The following is a 24,118-nucleotide window of genomic DNA, read 5'->3' on the forward strand; positions in this document are numbered from 1 at the left end:
TGGCGATGAGTTCGGCTTCAGGAAAAGTAAAGACACCAGAGAGACTGTTCTGAGATAGCGGCTGATAATGAAAGCCAGACTGAAGAAAAATCAAGGCATGTTCATAAGATCTGTCGACCTAGAAAAAGCGTTCGACAATGTAAAGTGACGCAAGTTGTTCGAAATTTTGAGAAAAATATGACTAAGTTATTGGGAAAGATGGGTAGTATACAATAAGTATAGGAACCAAGACGGAACAGTTAGACTAGAAGACCAAGAATGAAGTGCTCGGATTAAAAAGGGTGTAAGACAGGAATGTAGTCTCTCGCCCCTGCTGTTCAATCTATACATTGAACAAACAATGACAGAAATAAAAGATGGGGTCAAGAGTGGAATTAAAATTCACGGTGAAAGGATATCAGCAATAAGATTTGCTGATGACATTGCTGTCCTCTGTAAAAGTGAAGAGGGATTACAGGACGTGTTCAATGGAATGAACAGTCTAACGAGCACAGAATATGGACTGAAAGTTTCAAAGAAAGACTAAAGTAATGAGAAGTAGCAAAAAAGAGAACAGCGAGAAACTTAACATCAGAAGTGGGGACCAAGTTAAGGAATTCTGGTACATTAAGAGCAAAATAACCCGTGATGGACCAGGAAAGGAGGACAAAAAAGCAGACTAGCACAGGTAAAAAAGACATTCCCGACCAAAAGAAGTGTACTAATATCGAACATAGGAAATTTTTGAGGACGTACATTTGAAGCACAGCATTGTTTGGTAGTGAGAGATGAAATATGGGAAAACGAACAGAAGAGAATCGAAACATCTGTGATGCAGTGCTACAAATGTCAAATGTGTGTGAATTACTAAGGGACCAAACTGCTAAGGTCAGCGGTCCCTAGACTTACACACTAATTAAACTTATGCTAAAAACAACACACACCCCCATGCCTGAGGGAGGACTCGAACCTACGACGGGGGCCGCGCAATCCGTTACATGACGCCTCAAACCGCGCAGCCACTCTGCGCGGTGCGGTGCGGTGCTACAAAAGAATCTGGAGAAGTTGGTGGACTAATAAGGTAAGGAATGAGGAAGTTCTCCGCAGAGTAGGCGAGTAAAGGAATATAGGGACAACACTGACAAGAAGAAGGGGCAAGACGATACGACTGCTGTTAAGACATCAGTAAGTAACTTCCCTGATACTAGAGGTAGCTATAGGGGGTGAAAACTGTAGAAAAATGGCTCTGAGCACCATGGGACTCAACTTCTGAGGTCATCAGTCCCCTAGAACTTAGAACTACTTAAACCTAACTAACCTAAGGACATCACACACATCCATGCCCGAGGCAGGATTCGAACCTGCGACCGTAGCGGTCTCGCGGTTCCAGACTGTAGCGCCTAGAACCGCACGGCCACTCCGGCCGGCGAAAACTGTAGAAGTTCAAAATGGTTCAAATGGATCTGAGCACTATGGGACTCAACTTCTGAGGTCATTAGTCCCCTAGAACTTAGAACTACTTAAACCTAACTAACCTAAGGACATCACACACATCCATGCTCGAGGCAGGATTCGAACCTGCGATCGTAGCGGTCTCGTGGTTCCAAACTGCTGCGCCCAGAACCGCGCGGCCACTTCGGCCGGCGAAAACTGTAGAAGGTTGGACTATAACTGAGGACGTAGTTTGCGGTTGCAATTGCTACTTTGACCTTTGAGACGAAAAGGTTGGCACAGGAGAGGAATTCGTGGCGGGCCGCATCAAATCAGTCACAAGTATGACACAAAAAAAAAAAAAAAAAAAGAAACGTTATCAGAGTAATAAATATCGGGGTCCTTATGTAGCAATACTCTGTTCCAGCTAACGACGCTTTCGCCTTGCAGACCGGGCCGAAATGGGACGTTGCTCCCTATCACCCGTACCTGGTGTCGCACAGAAATCGGAGGTAATTATCGCTGTTTAGCACCCAGTAACAACCAGATCATTAGCCGTGGTACACGAAGACAGAGTGGACAGCGCTTTGAAATGTCTGTGCCTACGGATTATGCTATTACGTGCTGTCATACAGTGAGTGTTTCAGAAAGTGCCACTCCGTACGGTGCAGGCTATATGACAAGAATTCTAATTTTTGGTAAGAACTGTACCAACTGGGGGCTGATTTCTGCACTTTGTTTAGGAAGGAAGGTCCTCCTGGTATACAGGGGGAAGAAAAAATGAGGGAGCTGGAGTGAATAGGGAAGAAGGGATAAAAGCTTCAATATGTTTCACGTTGGGTCGTTACGTGCTTGTCTTAAAATGCGCCGAAGGTCAGCCTAGACCGTGTTCATATTTTGCCCCTTCCTAGTAACAATATGTCTTTGCTTGCAACAATGTAATAGATAATTTTTAACCGGTACGCGTTTCACTTTATCAACTATAACGGGCGTGGTGAATGTTACACTGATTTTTAGGTACAAAAATGATTTTTTAAAAATAGATTTATGTCTTAGGTTTTTCGTAAAATAAGCTTATACTCATGTCTAATTTCTCGTTCACGTACCTTGATGGCTTTCTTGCTTCTCCTTCTGCATACTGGGTGTCTCAGGAGAAGCGTTAATATTAAGGGATATGACAAGAACGATCATTCAAAGCGTGCGTCCTTTAAGGGCTATGAGCGCGTGTTTATATTCGCTACTGTGAAACAGCCGGCCGTTGTGGCCGAGCGGTTCTAGGCGCTTCAGTCTGGAACCGCGCGACTGCTACAGTCGCAGGTTCGAATCCTGCCTCGGGCATGGATGTGTGTGATGTCCTTAGGTTAGTTAGGTTTACGTAGTTCTAAGTTGTAGGAGACTGATGACCTCAGATGTTAAGTCCCATAGTGCTCAGAGCCATTTGAACCATTACTGTGAAACACATCTCTTCCACTGAACAAGTGTTTATAGCTCTTAAGGTAAGCGTTTTAGAGCCTACGTTTGCTTGGCATTTTATTCTTGTTTTGTTCCATACTATCTCCCCTCCCCCTAAAAAATATGTATGGAAAGCAAAGAGCTTACATTTTATGTAAATCGAATGTGGAGAGGGGAGGGGGGAGAAAGGAAAAGTGAGGGGAAGTGCAATGGAGATCAGCTGCATCAGGACTTTATGCGCAATCTGGGGTGCTGAGTGAAAATGTGTGGCGGGCCGGGACTTGAACCTGAAATCTCCTGCTTACTTTTTTTTTATTTTTATTTTTTTCTCTAGACGCCTTCCACTTCAGGTGTTGGTTCCCAAGAGCAAAAGCCTATCTAACCTAAAAGAAAACAACTCTAATACCATCACCAATTGCACTCTAAAAACGAACTAAGACGGATGGTTGCCATCATTTCCGGCTCCACCCACGAACAAAAAAGAAACACGCGTCCGATAGCCTTGTAAAAGAAAACGAGGGAGAAAGGAATAGGTGCAATGCTTTTTATTTTATTTTCTTTCTTCCTCTTCGTCTTTTTCTTCCGGAGGTGTCCAAAGTAGCCAGACGGTGGGGTGCCCAGGACGTCTTCTCGTTCGTCGAGGGTTATTATCGTTGATGTCTCTCATCAGTCCATCCTGTGCTAAATCGTCAATCTCTTCTTACAACCTGTGAACCTCAATGCTGTGGAGAGTGCGTAAGAAACGGCCCAAGTAATTCGCAAACAGTGAATCACACGACGCCTTGAGCCGAAAAACCGTGTAGTTGCTCGTTAAATAGTGCCAAAAGTCTAACAACCCTGCAACGTTCTCACTAAAAAAGTATGACAGCGCCTTACCTTTAACGCACACCGTGGCATTACGTCGTGTAGCGAAGTAGTAAATGACGTCACGATGGATGAGTTCAGTGGGCTTTACGGCCTGAGGTGTCTGTCGCAGCAACAATGCCAACTTGCGACGTGTGAGGAGCCGACAGTCGACAGCCGTATCACAAATTAGGCAGCCGCGTGAATCACTACGCCATCCGGACACAGTGCTTATGCCAAATGCATGGACTGTCTCAGCACGCTCCCCAGGCAACTCACATTTCCACGTTGCGCCACATGTCCACAGTCCTCGTCCAAGTCCTCAATGCTCGCTAATTTTTAGTTTCACGCCGGAGGTCGAAGGAAATGTGCATCCGCACTGAAGACGGTAGATCCATTGTACGAACGAGCGGACACCAGGCATTCATACAACAGATTCGCGTTGGTGGGCAATGGAGCTATAGTCTTCAGTGCGGATGCACACTTCGTTCGACCTGCGGCGGGAATCTAAAAATTAGTGAGACTAGAAGACGTGGACGGGATCGGAGGGTAAGTGGCGCTAGGTAGAAATGTGAGTAGGCCAAAGAGCGTGCCGAGATAGTCCGCGCATTTGCCATAAAGACTGTGTCCGGATGGCGCAGTGGTTAAAATCATTGCCCAGTGAGCAGGAGATCCCGGATTCGAGTCCCCGTCCGGCACACATTTTCACTCGTCGCCGCTGATTCTGCATGAAGTTCCGATGCAGCTGATATCAATAGTTCCTTCCCTTCCCTTTCTATCCCTTCTACCTTCACTTTAAATAATACGTATCACGGCTGCTGATTCCAAGTGGTGTCTGTTTGTAATTTTTCCTCCTATCTAGGTGATTATGTAGCTCTCAATTCGTTCGAGCAATCAGTAATTCATAATATGAAACACAGTCATAGCTCATTCACTCAAATGATTCATAAATTTTACTTGTTAGAATGAAATCAGGCGATGATTCTTCTTCTCTGCAGGCTCGTGCTTTGCGGCAGTCTGCTAATCTGTACAAATAAAATGTCTCGTAATTTTGGGAGCGTTGTATAATCAGTCGGGAAACCTCAGATCAGGCGGATATTTGGCTTTGATGAAGTTTAACCTTCCGAAGAAGTAATGGAGCTCTTGGATTATTAAATGCAGGTTCGTACCCAGTCTTTCGGAAGTTCCCTTCTGATTAACAACTGTGCAATATGTCGAATATCATTAATTCTCAAATGTCTGATACACACCTTTTGTATGAAGGACAAATATATATGTATATTTCCCTTTTAATCGTACAATTTCGTCTCAGTTATCTTTTGTCATAAATCTCAATATTCAGATTACAATTCTTCAAACCAAGCTCAGGCTAATCGGTACAAAGACAATCTCGGAAGCTTTCGTTTAACAACCACCAGAGAGAGTACTACAAAGAATAATTATGCGCTCATGGCATAGCTATTGTATGAAACTACTTTGCGCATGGATTCTGCGAGTATGAAGATAGAAAATTAGTAAACGTCATTCAAGGGTAGAATTGTATCAGAATAATTCATCGAATATAAAGAGATATTACATGTTCTTTCGGACATGTCAGAAAGAACATACACCACACATTCATGTAAAACAGCTTACAGGAGAAGACATTTATTTTTCAATAACGAAGATGAAGCAGCACTCATAACTCTTAAGGACGCATTTTAGAGCCCATGTTTACTAGAAGTTTTTGCTTCGAAAATGATCGTTTCTGTCATATCTCTGAGTATCGACCATTCGTCTTGAGACGTGGAAACCACTGTTCAATGTTCGTCAGAGGAGTATCAGCACGAACCAATTTTGTCATATTCCATTTCCGTAATGAGAAAGGGAAGGAGGACTTGGGTACGCCTCGCTCTGGGGGTCACTTACAGGACATATACGATGGAAGCACAATCTACATCGAATACTGTAATGTTACCCTAATGTTACTTGATTCGAGCGGCATGTGCATTTTGGCTTGTACTGTGCAGTCCACGTTTCGTTTTCATTTGCTATGCCATTTTGTGTAGTGCATCGCTTAAAACTCTACTTCGAATACCACCAGTTATTCAGTTTTATTCAATAGAGTTTTGCGAGGGAAACATCACCTTTCTTCCGAAGATACGCATTTGAGTTTCCAGAGCATAACACTACACCGACCTGCTACGGTCCTTACAGCATGGTACCTTCTCTGTGTTAAGCCAAGCCAATACAATACGGATCCAAACACTGGAACAGTACTCTTTACAACAGTTCGTAGCACAAATCTAAGTCTCCCGTTCGACTCCCATGTTACTTATCTCATTTCTTCGTTACATTCTCCTGTTGCTTCGCAGTCTTATGGTATAGAGCCTATAGCGCAGCTTCCCATTTTGTTTTCATTCGATATTAGATTTTATGCACAATACCTCTTAAAATTAAAAGTGGAGAAGCACGAAATCGTAAATTCTCCACAGTATTAATATATTTGCGTAACTGTTTATTTGAAAGTGGTCAGTAAAGGATACAACAGTGGTGAACTCACCGAGCGAGGTTGCGCAGTGGTTAGCACACTGGACCCGCATGCGAGCGGATGACGTTGCAATCCCGCGTCCGACCATTCTAATTTAGGTTTCCCGTGATTTCCCTAAAATCGCTTCAGGCAAATACCGGGATGGTTTCTTTGAAAGGGCACGGCCGACTTCCTTCCCCGTCCTTCCCTAATCCAATGAGAACTATGACCTCGCTGTTTGGTCTCTTCCATCAAATCACAAATACACACACACACACACACACACACACACACACACACACACCACACACACACTGGTGAACAACGTTGAGAAAGATAGTACAAGTCATAGGCGTCCGCAGCAAGTTACCCAAGAGAGCCAAGCCTCCACAGTTACCATTTTTTTTATAAATGTGTTGCTCAATTTCTAGATGTGTTAATATTATGTGCGACACAAAAAACTTATTACACCCCAGAAAACTCATTGTTAACGAACTCTCTTCTAGAAGTATATGACAATTCCGTAATGAATAAAAACTCTGCACTCCAGATTCTAGGAGAAGCAAGTGCTCCACCCTTGTCCTTTCCAACCCCCCCCCCCCCCCCTCCGCCACCTTGCGGACGCCAAAGGCAAACACAGAGAAAATGTCATTTTCGACAGTGCAGTGATGGCGAAACCAAGGATGTTAAAGTTAAAAAGTAAACAAATATGAAGAAGGGAGCAACCCAGAAAAACATTAAACTAAACATCGAAAGAACTATGTGTTAGTGTGTGTGTGTGTGTGTGTGTGTGTGTGTGTGTGTGTGTGTATGTGTGTGTGTGTGTGTGTGTGTGTGTGTGTGTGAGTGTTTGTGAGTGTGTGTGTGTGGGGGGGGGGGTGTCTGGGTGTGTGTTTGCTTGCGTGGGCGTTTACGTTTTTCTGGTTTGGTCCATTTGATTTTTGTTTACTGTTTAACATTTTCAATTACGTTACCATTGTTCTGTCAAATATGGTATTTATTCTTCGTTTTGATTACACTCTGTATACCTTGTATATTCAATATTTTCAATATTGTTGACCAGTATTGTACCCTCTTTGATAACGATAGTTAGTGGGAGCCTGATGATAGCACTGTAAGGCGAAATCTGGTTAGCGAAATAAATGATGCTGTAGAACATACATAATTTTGGTCTTCTCATTTATAATTACGAAGTTACTCTATCAATGTTGACCCTACGACTTATCTTATAAAATAGATTATGGAAAGGCAAACCTGCGTTTCTAGCAATTGTAGACTTAGAGAAAGCTTTTGACAATGTTGACTGGAATACTCTCTTTCAAATTGTGAAGGTGGCAGGGGTAAAATAGAGGGAGCGAAAGGCTATTTACAATTTGTACAGAAACCAGATGGCAGTTATAAGAGTAGAGGGGCATGAAAGGGAAGCAGTGGCTGGGAAGGGAATGAGACAGGGTTGTAGACTATACCCGATGTTATTCAATCTGTATATTGAGCAAGCAGGAAAGGAAACAAAAGAAATATTCAGAGTAGGTATTAAAATCCATGGAGAAGAAATAAAAACTTTAAGGTTCGCCGATGACATTGTAATTCTGTCAGAGACAGCAAAGGACTTGGAAGAGCAGTTGAACGTAATGGACAGTGTCTTGAAAGGAGGGTATAAGATGAACATCAACAAAAGCAAAATGAGGATAATGGAATGTAGTTGAATTAAATCGTGTGTTGCTGCGGGAATTAGATTAGGAAATGAGACGCTTAAAGTAGTAAAGGAGTTTTCCTATTTGGGGAGCAAAATAACTGATGATGGTCGAAGTAGAGAGGATATGAAGTGTAGACTGGCAGTGGCAAGGGAAGCGTTTCTAAAGAAGAGAAATTTGTTAACATCGAGTATAGATTCAAGTGTCAGGAAGTCGTTTCTGAAAGTATTTGTATGGAGTATAGTCATGTATGTAAGTGAAACGTGGACGATAAATAGTTTGGACAATAAGAGAATAGAAGCTTTCGAAATGTGGTGCTACAGAAGAATGCTGAAGATTAGATGGGTAGATCACATAACTAATGAGGAGGTATTGAATAGAATTGGGGAGAAAAGGAGCTTGTGGCACAACTTGACCAGAAGAAGGGATCGGTTGGTAGGACATGTTCTGAGACATCGACGGATCACCAATTTAGTATTGAAGGGCAGCGTGGAGGGTAAAAATGGAAGAGGGAGACCAAGAGATGAATACACTACGCAGATTCAGAAGGATGTAGGCTGCAGTAGGTACTGGGAGATGAAGAAGCTTGCACAGGATGGAGCAGCATGGAGAGCTGCATCAAACTAGTCTCAGGACTGAAGACCACAACAACAGACCGTAAGCGCACACTTTTTGTAGCAAGCGACAGTGCGGAACTGAGTCGCACGTCTTTCGAAAGTCGAGAAATATGGCGTCAACCTACGAGCCGGTATCTAGAGCCTTTTGTATATCATGCACAAAGAGGGCCAGCTGTGTCTCGCATGATCGCTGTTTCCTAAAACCGTGCTGGTTTCTGCAGATGAGCTTCTCAGAGTCTGGAAAGGTCATTACGTCCGAACACAAAATATGTTCCATGATTCCTCTTTTCAAGAGGAGAGTTCCAACATCTGGATAGTTTGCGCTCCTTAGTAATCGGAATTGGTCACAGAGCGAGTCTACTCTATACGAAGAATCGAGCCCAGATACTGCAGAGGCGCGACGTCTCCGAGTAGCACCAGCTGTCTGGATGTTCTCCTTCAGTACGCTGCGTCACCCGTGTTACATTTGCCAACCGCAGCTGAAGCGCAGTGCTTGTCTGTGTCCCGAGAGCTGGTGAGGACTGCGCGAAAGGGTTTGTTCTTGGGAGCCGCCCTCGGACGTGTTCGCCCTGTTAGAGGCGGCGTGCGAGAGGTGAGTCCAAGGGCGAGTGCTAAACGGCCGGCAGACGCCGTCTGCGGGCTCCAGCAGTTCACTGTAGTTTGCGGTTGCTGTCTGCAGAGCCGCAGACCAAGGAAAATCACAAAAACTTCAAAGCTCATCACGTTATACTTAAAGTGAATTGCAACGTGTTCAAAGTGTACAATATTGAGACGAAGCTTACAGAAAACATGAAAAATTCAGAAATTTGTCAATTAATCTCAAAAAAGCCCAACTGTTAAAAAAAGTAAGAGTATGCGTTCGAAGCGACCAAAACTGAAATGGGGCGATCCTATAAAAACATTGTATTGAAAGTAGACGCCGTACTGAGATTTATTAGCAAAATCGTAGGGAAACGCATTTCTACTTCACAGTCATATTAGCAATAGTCAACCTGGGCAGCTTTAGAAGGGGTGAAACACCTCTATCGTTTTTTTTTTTTTTCTTTTTAACCAGTTTACATCCAGTGACTACACTCCGTTCATCATAAGAATAAACCTCAAGTAAACATTACATTACACTATGTACTGTTCCGCGTTTTCTGGAACCTCATTGGATTTCGTCTCATATGGTGTGACCGAGAGGTTCCAGGCGCTTCAGTCCGCAACCGCGGTGCTGCTACGGTCGCAGGTTCGAATTCTGCCTCGGGTATGGATGTGTGTGATGTCCTTCGGTTAGTTAGGTTTAAGTAGTTCTAAGTTTAGGGGACTGATGACCTCAGATGTTAAGTCCCATAGTGCTTAGAGTCATTTCAACCATTTGTTTCACATGGATCGGAAGTCAAGCTGCCTCGAGTATAGTCAAATGGCTCTGAGCACTATGGGACTTAACATCTCAGGTCATCAGTCCCCTAGAACTTAGAACTACTTAAACCTAACTAACTGAAGGACATCACACACATCCATGCCCGAGGTAGGATTCGAACCTGCGACCGGAGCGGTCGCGCGGTTCCAGACTAAAGCGCCTAGAACCGGTCGGTCACCAGCGGCCGGCCCTCGAGTATAGTCAAGTATGATAATGAAGATACGGTTTAAGTTATGCGTTAGCGTACATCGTTTCAGTGATAATACGGCGCATTTAACTCGGACAGTCACCTGGTCCAACTAACCTGCAGTGATGCGAACCGCTGCAGTAAAGACGTAAAAAGAGACGAGCAAAGAGCAATATAGCTTTAACTCTCATTCAGTTTTTGAATAGAACGAAATAATGGTAAATTTTTAGGTGATCTGATGGAAAATAGAACCGTAATTAAAACCAAGGGTGACTTTAACAATTTTTCTGCATGAGCTATGTGTGCATAAAAGCACACTGCTGGGATTCACCATGTAGATAAGTACTGAATCCACTGAAGGTATTGCAGTCAGTCGTCTGGTTATCTTTGAATTCCTTCCATACTGGGCCCCGAAGAATAAATTTCAGTACTGCAGAGTAGATATCGAGGCGATCAGCAACAGAATCCCAAGCCGCGAAGAAGTCCATCCCAACAAATCTCTTAAATTGGCTTCAGATCAATTCTATTGGTATCAGATTGCAGTGTTGAGGTGAAACTGTAAAAATGCAGCATTTGTGCAATGTGCTCGGAGCCGTGAAAATTGTTTTCCATGTTTCTATGACGCTTATCGCTCGGGCGCGTGTGAGATCAAATCTGTCCTACAAAATAATTAGCATATTCAAACAAGATTTGACTTCTCATTTTTCTCTAGAAAATTTAGTTGTGCAATGTTTTCTTAACTTTAACAATGTTTTCATAAAAAATGTCGATAATTAGGAATGGAGGAGGAGGAGGAGATTAGTGTTTAACGTCCCGTCGACTACGAGGTCATTAGAGACGGAGCGCAAGCTCGGGTGAGGGAAGGAAATCGGCCGTGCCCTTTCAAAGGAACCATCCCGGCATTTGCCTGAAGCGATTTAGGGAAATCACGGAAAACCTAAATCAGGATGGCCGGAGACGGGATTGAACCGTTGTCCTCCCGAATGCGAGTCCAGTCTGCTAACCACTGCGTCACCTCGCTCGGTAATTAGGAATGTGTATTTACAATGAAAACCAGAATTTTGGAGCGATATGTAATTATAAACTAGAAGACGTGCATTTTTTTGAAATGCTGGTTAAATATGAGTTCATTTCCATATCTTTGTGAAGTTGCTTATCATGCTGCCTATTACGCACAGTTTGAGTCGTAACACGACGTCCTGTGGATGCAGGAAAAGCATTAGTCAACATGGTGGCGTTGCTGTCAGGGTTCCTCCGAGCCATAATCCGTAGGTAGCGGTCATCCACTGCAGTAGAAGTGTCTGAGCGAGAGGTGTCATCGACAGTTCCTGTCTCTCTGTGTCTCCTCCATGGCTGAACAACATCGCGTTGGTTCACTCCGAGACGCCTGGACACTTCCCTTGTTGACAGCCTTTCCTGGCACAAAGTAACAATGCGGAGGTGATCGAACCGCGATATTGTCCGTCTAGGCATGGTTGAACTACAGACAACACGGGCCCTGTACCTCCTTCCTGGTGGAATGACTGGAACTGATCGGCTGTCGGACCCGCTTCGTCTACTAGGCGCTGCTCATGCATGGTTGTTTCCATCTTTGGGCGGGTTTAGTGACATCTCTGAACTGCGAAAGGGACTGTGTGATACAATATGTATAGTAAACATCTGTCTTCAGGAGTTATGGGAACTGTGGTGATGTAAAACTTTTTTTATGTGTGTGTTTAGTGCATAGTGTTCCTTGATAAACGTCATAGCTGGTTTTTCTCTGCAACCTTGTCACAGCTTGTTTCCAGCCATTAATAGTGTTCCGGGCGCGTTTTGCTACGAAGCTGGATGCAGTGTGATCCATTTTCACGGTACGAAAGAACAGCGTGACAATCAGAGCACAGGTAGAGCTTACAGAGACTGTGACTGTACACGAGTTTTGAAATAAAAATTACATAGCTAAAATATGATTAGGAAAAACGTTGATGGCTGTTAATACACTCCTGGAAATTGAAATAATAACACCGTGAATTCATTGTCCCAGGAAGGCGAAACTTTATTGACACATTCCTGGGGTCAGATACATCACATGATCACACTGACAGAACCACAGGCACATAGACACAGGCAACAGAGCATGCACAATGTCGGCACTAGTACAGTGTATATCCACCTTTCGCAGCAATGCAGGCTGCTATTCTCCCATGGAGACGATCGTAGAGATGCTGGATGTAGTCCTGTGGAACGGCTTGCCATGCCATTTCCACCTGGCGCCTCAGTTGGACCAGCGTTCGTGCTGGACGTGCAGACCGCGTGAGACGACGCTTCATCCAGTCCCAAACATGCTCAATGGGGGACAGATCCGGAGATCTTGCTGGCCAGGGTAGTTGACTTACACCTTCTAGAGCACGTTGGGTGGCACGGGATACATGCGGACGTGTATTATCCTGTTGGAACAGCAAGTTCCCCTGCCGGTCTAGGAATGGTAGAACGATGGGTTCGATGACGGTTTGGATGTACCGTGCACTATTCAGTGTCCCCTCGACCATCACCAGTGGTGTACGGCCAGTGTAGGAGATCGCTCCCCACACCATGATGCCGGGTGTTGGCCCTGTGTGCCTCGGTCGTATGCAGTCCTGATTGTGGCGCTCACCTGCACGGCGCCAAACACGCATACGACCATCATTGGCACCAAGGCAGAAGCGACTCTCATCGCTGAAGACGACACGTCTCCATTCGTCCCTCCATTCACGCCTGTCGCGACACCACTGGCGGCGGGCTGCACGATGTTGGGGCGTGAGCGGAAGACGGCCTAACGGTGTGCGGGACCGTAGCCCAGCTTCGTGGAGACGGTTGCGAATGGTCCTCGCCGATACCCCAGGAGCAACAGTGTCCCTAGTTTGCTGGGAAGTGGCGGTGCGGTCCCCTACGGCACTGCGTAGGATCCTACGGTCTTGGCGTGCATCCGTGCGTCGATGCGGTCCGGTCCCAGGTCGACGGGCACGTGCACCTTCCGCCGACCACTGGCGACAACATCGATGTACTGTGGAGACCTCACGCCCCACGTGTTGAGCAATTCGGCGGTACGTCCACCCGGCCTCCCGCATGCCCACTATACGCCCTCGCTCAAAGTCCGTCAACTGCACATACGGTTCACGTCCACGCTGTCGCGGCATGCTACCAGTGTTAAAGACTGCGATGGAGCTCCGTATGCCACGGCAAACTGGCTGACACTGACGGCGGCGGTGCACAAATGCTGCGCAGCTAGCGCCATTCGACGGCCAACACCGCGGTTCCTGGTGTGTCCGCTGTGCCGTGCGTGTGATCATTGCTTGTACAGCCCTCTCGCAGTGTCCGGAGCAAGTATGGTGGGTCTGACACACCGGTGTCAATGTGTTCTTTTTTCCATTTCCAGGAGTGTACATCAGAATGTCTTAAATGTTTCATTTACAGTGACGTAGTAATAAGACTTCTGATACATAAGTTGGACCTATTCCCAAGTACGGAACAATACCAGTGTACGAGTGCTACAGCTGCTGACCAATGATCGCGTTTGTGGTTTTTTTACATGAGGTTTATTCTTACAATGAACGAAGTATAGTTCACGTCCGTAGTCAGTGAACTCTGCTGGCCGAACCATTCGGCTGTTGCTGCTCTTCTACTGAAAACACGACACTCCCCGCCTTCTATTATACTGGCGTGTCCGCCTGTCATGTCATCTAGTGGTGAATTCCCTACTACATAAGAGTGTCTCGATGTTTTTAATCAATCTTCAGAGTGTGTATTTATAGAATAGCTTTACGTTTAGCCAGTGTCACAGAGATCTCGAAAAAAATTCAAGCCGCGTACGACTTCCGAATAATTGTTATTTATATAGTTTACTGTTAGCTTGCAGTAGGATGAGTTCCTACGTTCCTGCGGTGCGGAGTCGCGGTGCGTAGAGTCCGGATAGCGCCTTCGGACGTCGTAACCAGTTTATTTCTCTAGCACTGCGTCTTTCCTCTACCGACGGCTCTGCCTGTAAAATAATAAGTGACGTGTGGGTTGCGGTCACCTTTCCCAACGACAGCCAGCCGTGTGGTCGTTAAGAGGAAATTGCAAGAAACCCTTATTTACAGTATGGAACCGCGCGACCGCTACGGTCGCAGATTCGATTCCTGCCTCGGGCATGGATGTGTGTGATGTCCTTAGGTTAGTTAGGTTTAAGTAGTTCTAAGTTCTAGGGGACTGATGACCTCAGGAATTCCATAGTGCTCAGAGCCATTTTCGAACCTTATTTACACCTACAGTTTGTCTGCAAATACCAATTCGTGAGCTAAATTAGGGTAAACTCAAGTCTTTAAAGAAAGTGCATTATTTCCAGCACATTGTAAGCCAGCCGTTCATATTAACACATGTTGATTATTGTATTGTCGAAGCTGAGTTCTGTCGTACACGTTAAAATGTCTTGACTGTCAACTGCCTAGAATTTCAACACCTCAAAAAACCGTTTAAAGATCGGTCGCTACTTTTTATTTTGCATTGGTTGTGTTTCACCTGCTACGAGGGGCGTTTGAATAGTCCGTGCAAAAATAAAAACTACTTACGTGTTTGGGGTAAACCTTTTTTATTTTTCGACATACACTTCGTCCAACTCTGTTATAATTTGTTGATCCCTTCCGAATAATAGGAATTGTCTAGGTCTGCAAAATAGCTATTAGTTGCTGCAATCACCTCCTCGTTTGAATAAAATCTTTGTCCCGCCAGCCGGTGTTTTTCTTGCAGCTCGGTTTTCAAACGGTCCAATAACGATGCAAAATATTCACCTGTAATAGTTTTTACCCTTTTCTACATAGCCGATGAGAATTATCCCTTTTGAATCCCAAAAGACAGTTGCCATAACCTTCCCGGCCGAAGGAATGGTCTTCGCCTTTTTTGGTGCAGATTCTCCCTTGGTAACCCATTGTTTAGATTGTTGTTTGGTCTCAGGAGTATAGTAATGTATCCATGTTTCATCCACAATGACGAAACGGCGCTTAAAGTCCTGCGGATTCTTCCAGAACAGCTGCAAACCATTCTTGCAACACTTCACACGTTCCGTTTTTGGTCAAGCGTGAGCAAACGCAGAACCCATCTTGCAGATAGCTTTCTCATGTCCAAATGTTTATGCAAAATATTATGCAGCCGCTCATTCGAGATACCCACAGCACTAACAATCTCACGCACCTTCAATCCTCTGTCGTTCATCACCATATCATGGCTTTTATCAATGATTTCTGGAGTCGTAACCTCCATAGGGCGTCCAGAACGTTCAGCATCACTTGTGCCCACATGGCCACTGTGATAATTTTGAAACCACTTATAAACTGTTCTAATCGAAGGTGCAGAGTCACCGTAATGTTTATAAAGCTTCTCTTTAGTCTCCTGAGGCGTTTTGCCTTTCATTAAGGAATGTTTAATCACCACACGAAATTCAGTTTCGTCCATTTTTTGACAATCACTCGACTTCCTTGATTTACACGAATGCCAAACACAAAGAAATAGACCAATATGACTGCAACTTGGTGTGCGTTCTTTCCATAGACGCTACTACCTAAACATGGCGTCGATACGCGCCGGTGGTGCCATCTCTCGGCTTTTGCACGGACTTTTCAAACACCCCTTGTACTTCCAGGAGAGCGGTGTTCTGAGCACATGTCCCTCCATATCCCCATCCAGTGACGCCTGTGGGGTGTGAATGACACAGCTCCCGGTCTGTACCGTTGGGCCTTCATAGCCTGTTCGGGCGGAGTTTATTTTTAGTTTTTACCATCATAAAAACACAACAAAACTGAGCTTAGTATCATGGAAGGTTATCACTCTATGATAAGAATTAGAAAGGATCGCATTTAAAGCCGTGCTTGTAGAATAATATTTTACACACATTTTATCAGGCAGGCAATAGTACATTCACCACGTTATCAACAACTGAAGCTCACGTAGAAGTGATACAAAGCGCTTGTTACTGTCAGTGAACGTGGAACTACAGCACTGACCAGTAAAATTTCATCATAAAAGCGGCGAACAATAAACGTAACATGGGTATCAAATGTACACTGTCCAGCCACATTAGTGTGATCGCCTGTCAAAAGCCAGAATAATCACCTGCGGCAGTGCGGACTGTTTCTAGGCGTGCAGGAAATGTGTCAGGGAAGTTGTAGAAAGTAGCGACAGGGATGTGGAGCCATGCCGACTCAGGGCCGTGGCCATCTGAGGTAGGTTAACCGATTGAGGATTCAAGGCACGGACAGTCTGATTTAAGTGGTCCCACAGGAGCTTGATTGGGTTTAAACCCGGTGAGTTTGGTGCCCTAGGGAGTATGGTAAACTCATCCTCATTTTCTTAGAACCACGGACGTGCACTACGACCTGTGTGACATGTTGCATTGTCCTGGTGGCAGCTGCCATCGTGTTGAGGAAAAGCAAACTACACGTGGGAATCCCCAAGGATGGTGCGTACTTGTGTTGATCCATTGTGACTTCCAGAATAACAACATCACCCAGGGAATGCTACAAAACGTTCCATAGACTATAACTGTCGCAAGGTGTTTGCTTTCTCGTCGTACTCGCCTATGCCCACCCGTCCGATGAGGCATAAAACATTACTCATCTGAAAAGACCACCTGACGCCACTCAGCGGACGTCCAGATGCGGTATAGGTGTGTTGTTCCAGCATTCGTCTCCTATGAACGGCAGTCAGCACGGGTGGATCAACGAGGTGGCTACCGCGGAGGCCCATACGCAGCGACTTCCGCTGAACGGTCGTTGAGGAGACACTGCTGCTAGCCGAGTGGTTCATCTTATTGGTCTCTTGCTCAGCAGTTGCATGTCTGTTCATCTCTGCAGCCGTCGTTCTCCCCTGTCATCTATCGCCCGTGGTGCACCACAGTTCGCTAGATGCCGGTTTTGGAACGCGCCATATTGATATCGACGGTATATTTTAACCATAGCGCACGTGCATTATTTACAGACTTAGCCATTTCGGCAATGCTTCCAGCCATGGTAAGAAAGACAATGATCATGCCGTGTCGGACTTCAGATCGACCGCAATGTTTTCCGAGTGTGCCTCCCCCGCTTCCCCCGAGACACTCTATGTGTTAATATGAATGGATCGTGTACTATTGTCTGGATATGCAAATGATTAGCATTTCAGCGCAAACGAATGAAGCAGGTGGATACAACGACATCTACATTTAGTACACATGGAAATATAACGAAGCGGCCGAGCGGTTCTAGGCGCTTCAGTCTGGAACCGCGCTGCTGCTACGGTCACAGGTTCGAATCCTGCCTCGGGTGGATGTGTGTGATGTCCTTGGCGTAGTTGGGTTTAAGTAGTGCTAAGCTTAGAGGACTGATGACTTCAGATGTTAAGTCCCGTAGTGCTTAAAGCCATTTGAATCATAACGCAGCCCATTTCTCATTCAGAATTCACATTTGAATGATGGGTACTTTTCAGAATCGTGTTATGCCTCGTTCAAGAAGTAGAAACGTCTGCTATAACGTGTCGTAATTCGACACTGACAGGATCGTGACCTATCGAGACGGTGGTTTATTGTTCCACGATACTGCTGCTCCTGTAGATCGGGACCCCACGACTTTCACACGAGTATGAAACTGAACAGTTCAGAAGGGCCATACGCAACGCCATGCGGGGCTATATGGGCCACACTCGACTGGTGCACGAGAGGTCAGAAATGCTATTCGCTAGATCAGGCAGGATGGTACGTCACGTTTCTTGAGGCAGAAAATGGGCAAGTCCAGTGCGAGGACACGGACTGTCGACACGGTGACCGTTGATCCAGCTTCTCTTGCCGCGGCAGCAGAGAGAGGGACACCAACACTAGCGCGCCCAACGACAACGGTGGACACACGAGTGGCACAACGTAGTCTTTCCAGACGAATCTCGCTTCTGCGTACAGCATCTGGATGGATGTTTCAGTGTGTAGAGGCTTGGAGGAAAATGAACGTTGCCAGACTGCATTCGTCTCGTCATATGAGCCCAGTACCAGGCGTAATGGTATAGGATACTGTTAGTTACACTAAATGACCACTTCTAGTTCATGTAGCCGGTGATATGGACCACAACCGTTACATTTCTGACGTTTTAAAGCCAGTAGATGTGTCCTATCTTCGAGATCTCCGTGATGTTTTCTTTCAACAAGATAATGCAAGACTGTTTGTTGCCCTTGCTGTCATGACCTACCTCGAATTATAGCGTGATCGACTTCTTTCCTGGCCAGCACGTTCCTGAGACCTCTCACTCACTGAAAAGATCTGGCCATACGTTGCTCAGTGGCTGGAACGCCTCAGTTGGCCAGCTAATACTCTGTCATAGGCTTTTAGCAGCAATGAATGACGTATCCCCCGTATGTGGCATCAATGTTTAGTTTGACTGGATGCCCAGTTAGGTTAAGACCGTTTCTGCTGCTAGAGGTGGCAACTCCGTGTACTAACTTTCGCTCCCTCCATACCCCTAAATCAGCCGCAGATCCTTCCTACTATATTGTATACGCACAATAAGTATTCTTCGTTACTCTCTGTCTTACCTGGTGTTTCTATATTATTGGTATGCAGTGCAGGTTTTAGCTAACAGCACACAAGATCGCAATTGGTAAGATGTGCGGTACCTCACGTCCATCTACGCCAACTCCTGCCCGCTCCCAGCTTTTTACAGCCCAGCAATCAATCCAGATGAGATTCTGCGGCCAATAAAGGCATCCGCTAATATTCATTTCATCAATAACACAGTCGTTACTTTCATTGGCTTCAAAAAAGCCTACGATTCCGTAGACAGACGTACAGTGTTTTTAATACTGAAAGAAGCAGGCATCGACAAAACCACCAGACAATTAATCTATCAGATACTCACAGACAAAACTTCGAAAGTTAAATTCTTAGGAGAATCTGATTGGATCCGTTATAAATGATTTTTGTAAGAAGGAAAAGTTTCTGAATCCTTGATAATTAACACAGGAGTTCGGTAGGGCGATGGTCTCTCACCGATTCTCTTCATTTTGATATCAGACAGGTCATGAGAGAGTGGCTTAATGAACTAGAGGAGAAAAACAGTGAAGGAATCCATCTGAGACAAGGAACAGGTTCGAGGCGAAATGTATCGCTTTTGCTGACGATATTGCAATAATTTCCAAGGACAAAACAGATGTAAAGATAGTGAGAGAGATATTTTACAGAATTGCAGATAAAACCGGATTATAAATATCGTATGAGAAAACGAAATACATTGAACATAAAGACAACGGAGAGAAATAAACACAAACACAAGATGGAAACATCGAAAGAATCGATAAGTTTAGATGTTTGCGACAGTAGATGCAAGCAAACGGACTAAGTAACACCACTAGTAAAGAAAGGCTAAAAAAAAGGGAATTAGCATACGAACTCAACCAATATCGATGTAATAAAATATCATTATCGTTCCAGGCAAAAATTAAACACTACGCATCAGCAATTAAAGTGGAAGCACTATAAGGATCTGAATGCCTTACACTGAAAAAAGAGGTGAACAAGAACTAAAAAGCAAAGAAAGGAAAATACTCAGAAAAAAATTTAGTACTACTGAACAAGAAACATAACTGCTGCACGAAAATGAGAAAAGAAGATCTATACAAAACCATAGGAAGATAAAATTAAAGTGTTACGATCATATATGCTAGTTGTAACGATTTAGGTGGTGGGGCAGTCTGGTGCACCACTTTCGGCTTGAAAACGTCGGTAAAATAGCTACTGTGCATTTGGAGAGGAACTTACATCAAAGTAATGAATTTGAATAGCTGTAGATCTTTTTCTGTAAAAAATCGAATTATAGCATCTCATTGTCCAGTTTCTGTGTTGTGTCCATTGAAGACGTACAGCTGTGCGTTGCTTTGAGCAAAGGGCTTTTGCGAGGTAACCAGATATCAATTGTATGTAGTTCACCTCTTAGTGCTCGCTCGGAGACTGCATTAGCTGATAGCAGGAAATCTTGTCAGGTTTGAAATCGATTGTCACTGACGAGGTGTGACACTTGTTTCCCGTTCCTGCCGGTTAGGATCTACCTACGATCACTGCTGTTGCACCGTGTTACATGGCTGTGAGTAGTACATCATTCCTTGTAAACACATTGAAGTATCCACGCTGATACACTAAAAAATCGAGTAACTTCATTGACAGTGCGATCATTGACACGCCCGAACACGATAAATCCTTTCTGCCGTAGAGTAGCACTAGCCTTTTACATTTTTAAATAACTTACTTGCAAAACTATTATTCACTAGGAATAACTCGAATGAGATCGCACTGTTTCAAATAGACTGCCCTTGTATTCTTGAGGGTGACGACTCCAATTTTCTTCCGGCCATCCTGATTTAAGTTTCCCGCGGTTTCCCTTAATTACCTTAGGCAGATGCCGGGATCATTGCTGCTTTAAGACCCCGTCCTGCTACCTGTCACATCGTTGTCAGACTAGACCAATAAGTATGTAAATGTATATATGAATTATGATATTTTCTTGTCCTTAAACTGTAATAACACAACATGTCCACAGCTTCGTAAAAGTTACCTACTACTAGTACTTCTACTACTACCACATTCTGCTACGTCTTGACGTTAAACCGTTTTCTTCGCTGATTTCATACAGCCAGCTGGCATGTAAACACGACTTCACTGCCATGACGTACGTCACGAGTGGACTGTCAGTGACCTCCTGCAACCATCTACAGCGCCCCAAAGCAGCCAGTGTGCTCTTCTGTAATGATAGCTACTTTTCCTTTTAAATATTTACTATTAAAAACAGTCTTGATCACGATTTATTTATCGAGGTGACCGGTTTCGATCACTATTGTGGTCATCTTCAGACCATTGAGTGGGAACCTCTTTCTGTTGGAGAATCACATCATTCCTTGTAGTGATTCTCCAACAGAAAGAGGTTCCTACTCAATGGTCTGAAGATGACCACAGTAGTGGTCGAAACCGGTCACCTTGATAAATAAATCGTGATCAAGAAATCGTGATCAAGACTGTTTTTAATAGTAAATATTTATAAGACATTGATCACTGCTTTTCCCGTAATGCATTCAAAAGTAATTCACTTTTCCTTTTGCCTGGTGGGCTTACCAGAACGAATCTTCCACTCAGCAGCAGATATTGTGCTGTTTTGCAAGTTCCTGCTACATTAAACCGTTTTGGAATAGGGTCTTGAACCCAGAACATTGCCTTAGTGTTACTGGCAGCTTGTTAGCAGCGGATGTGTGAGCCACTGTGTCTGAGTGCTGACGTGCGCTTCCTTCTGTTGCAGTGATGGTCCGGGTCGACGGGCGGCCGTACAGCGTGCAGCTCTGCGACACAGCGGGCCTGGTGAGTACCTCTGCACACTCAGTTTGACGATGCACCGCGGTCACGTCTGTCACAAAGGATGGGTACTTACGATAAGCACCCTCACTGGTATAGGGTTTCATGAACACGCACTTCTGCAAGTGGCACATGTCATGGGTACTCACAAAAACTAGATTTGAAAGAAGAATGGTATTTTCGGTGGCCTAAACGTGTTTTATTAGGCATTGTAGTTCCTGTCTACATGCTATACTTAAAATGACTAAGCGGAAACCATTATCGTCAGTGGGACTGACATTCTTCCTCTAAATACCTGTAGTGGCAGTTCTCAGGCCCACCGTTGAGAAAAATTATGAAGTAGGTTAGTTTCCAGCGCAACAACACTTTGACCTCATGTTGTTCAGATTCGAGAGAAAACAGAGTATAGGCTGCATGCACTTTGGACTTCAAAAATAATTATTAAGCATTATTCACGAATTCTTCAGTTTCGTGGCTAAGAGTAGGACATACGTAGGACTGAAACACGTTGGACGACGTTTCTACTGTTTTTTTTATTTTTATAGTCTGACGAGGCTTGCCATGACTTCTTGTCCTGTAGCAATCTCTTCATCTCAGTGTATTCAATTATGTACTGGATGTATTCCAATGTCTGTCTTCCCCTACAGTTGGTACCTTACACGGCTCTGTCTAGTACACTGGTTCCCAACCTCCTTTAGACCATTACCCCTGAGTGCAATCAGATATTAGCTAGTACCCCCTTCCCCCACCACCTGATGCTGTTATCACCAACTTTAGCACCTGACTAAACTGTAGAATGTAAGACTTTTCTTGGAATACTTTTATTTTTAAAATTATGAAAGATGAATGATATTTAGTTTGTACATGTGTGTGTGTAAGATCAGGGCGGGAGGGGGGGGGGGAGAATGAATGACGAAGGAATTCGTGGTGTAGCATTGCAAATGCACCCACAACTCCTCTGATAAGAAAACTAACTGTTCACAGTGAGGAAAGACACTTGTTAAAAAACGTACTTCCCCTGTAGTGCTCCTCTCCACTGCGACACTTGCTTGACCTGCACACTGCAACCCCATTTAAAATCAACCAAATTAAAATGTGTGCATTATACTTACTGTTCATAAATCACTCGATTGCTGCACTTCTCATTTTTGAACTGAAAGAAATTGGAAGACTTGAGGCTGCTAATGCCTCATGTCACAATAATAATAACAGTACTCTGTAAAGAACTGTAGTAGCCCTTATGTAGTTACTTCTGTGTCGTGCTGTCAATTAATTCATTTATCTGTTTCGAAGCGAGTAATGAAGCAATTTCTGGACTACTGCAGGTACTATCTACAACTTGGAGAAGAGGTATTTAGCATTTGTTACGTTTATGTCTCAGTTTTATCATTAGCGATGTACAGGACAAAGCACGAAATGCGTGTGTAGTGAGGGACCTATAACCTCCACCGCATTAATGCAGTTAATCAAGAAAAAGTAATTAATAAATTATATAATCAGCATCAAAATCTTAAAAATTGTGATAATAGTAATGACCTTTTGAAAATAATTTAGTTTAGTGACTGAAACAGAATCGAATCGTTTAGTTTCACTTTACCCCTCAGGGGGTAACTACCCCCAGATTAGGGAGCACTGATCTACACTCCTGGAAATGGAAAAAAGAACACATTGACACCGGTGTGTCAGACCCACCATACTTGCTCCGGACACTGCGAGAGGGCTGCACAAGCAATGATCACACGCACGGCACAGTGGACACACCAGGAACCGCGGTGTTGGCCGTCGAATGGCGCTAGCTGCGCAGCATTTGTGCACCGCCGCCGTCAGTGTCAGCCAGTTTGCCGTGGCATACGGAGCTCCATCGCAGTCTTTAACACTGGTAGCATGCCGCGACAGCGTGGACGTGAACCGTATGTGCAGTTGACGGACTTTGAGCGAGGGCGTATAGTGGGCATGCGGGAGACCGGGTGGACGTACCGCCGAATTGCTCAACACGTGGGGCGTGAGGGCTCCACAGTACATCGATGTTGTCGCCAGTGGTCGGCGGAAGGTGCACGTGCCCGTCGACCTGGGACCGGACCGCAGCGACGCACGGATGCACGCCAAGACCGTAGGATCCTACGCAGTGCCGTAGGGGACCGCACCGCCACTTCCCAGCAAATTAGGGACACTGTTGCTCCTGGGGTATCGGCGAGGACCATTCGCAACCGTCTCCATGAAGCTGGGCTACGGTCCCGCACACCGTTAGGCCGTCTTCCGCTCACGCCCCAACATCGTGCAGCCCGCCTCCAGTGGTGTCGCGACAGGCGTGAATGGAGGGACGAATGGAGACGTGTCGTCTTCAGCGATGAGAGTCGCTTCTGCCTTGGTGCCAATGATGGTCGTATGCGTGTTTGGCGCCGTGCAGGTGAGCGCCACAATCAGGACTGCATACGACCGAGGCACACAGGGCCAACACCCGGCATCATGGTGTGGGGAGCGATCTCCTACACTGGCCGTACACCACTGGTGATCGTCGAGGGTACACTGAATAGTGCACGGTACATCCAAACCGTCATCGAACCCATCGTTCTACCATTCCTAGACCGGCAAGGGAACTTGCTGTTCCAACAGGACAATGCACGTCCGCATGTATCCCGTGCCACCCAACGTGCTCTAGAAG

General features: G+C 45.0%; 1 protein-coding gene across 1 annotated transcript in view; it reads left to right on the plus strand.

Moving 5' to 3' along the window:
• The window catches only part of LOC124712364 (cell division control protein 42 homolog), a 255,294-nt gene that overhangs the window by 68,002 nt on the left and 163,174 nt on the right, over positions 1 to 24,118 (plus strand). Inside the window, exon 2 of the mRNA XM_047242659.1 lies at positions 21,404 to 21,462. Coding sequence (XP_047098615.1) covers positions 21,404 to 21,462 — 59 coding nt within the window. The remainder of the gene's footprint in view (positions 1 to 21,403; positions 21,463 to 24,118) is intronic.

Source organism: Schistocerca piceifrons, chromosome 8 (assembly GCF_021461385.2).
Source record: "Schistocerca piceifrons isolate TAMUIC-IGC-003096 chromosome 8, iqSchPice1.1, whole genome shotgun sequence".
NCBI lineage: Eukaryota > Metazoa > Arthropoda > Insecta > Orthoptera > Acrididae > Schistocerca > Schistocerca piceifrons.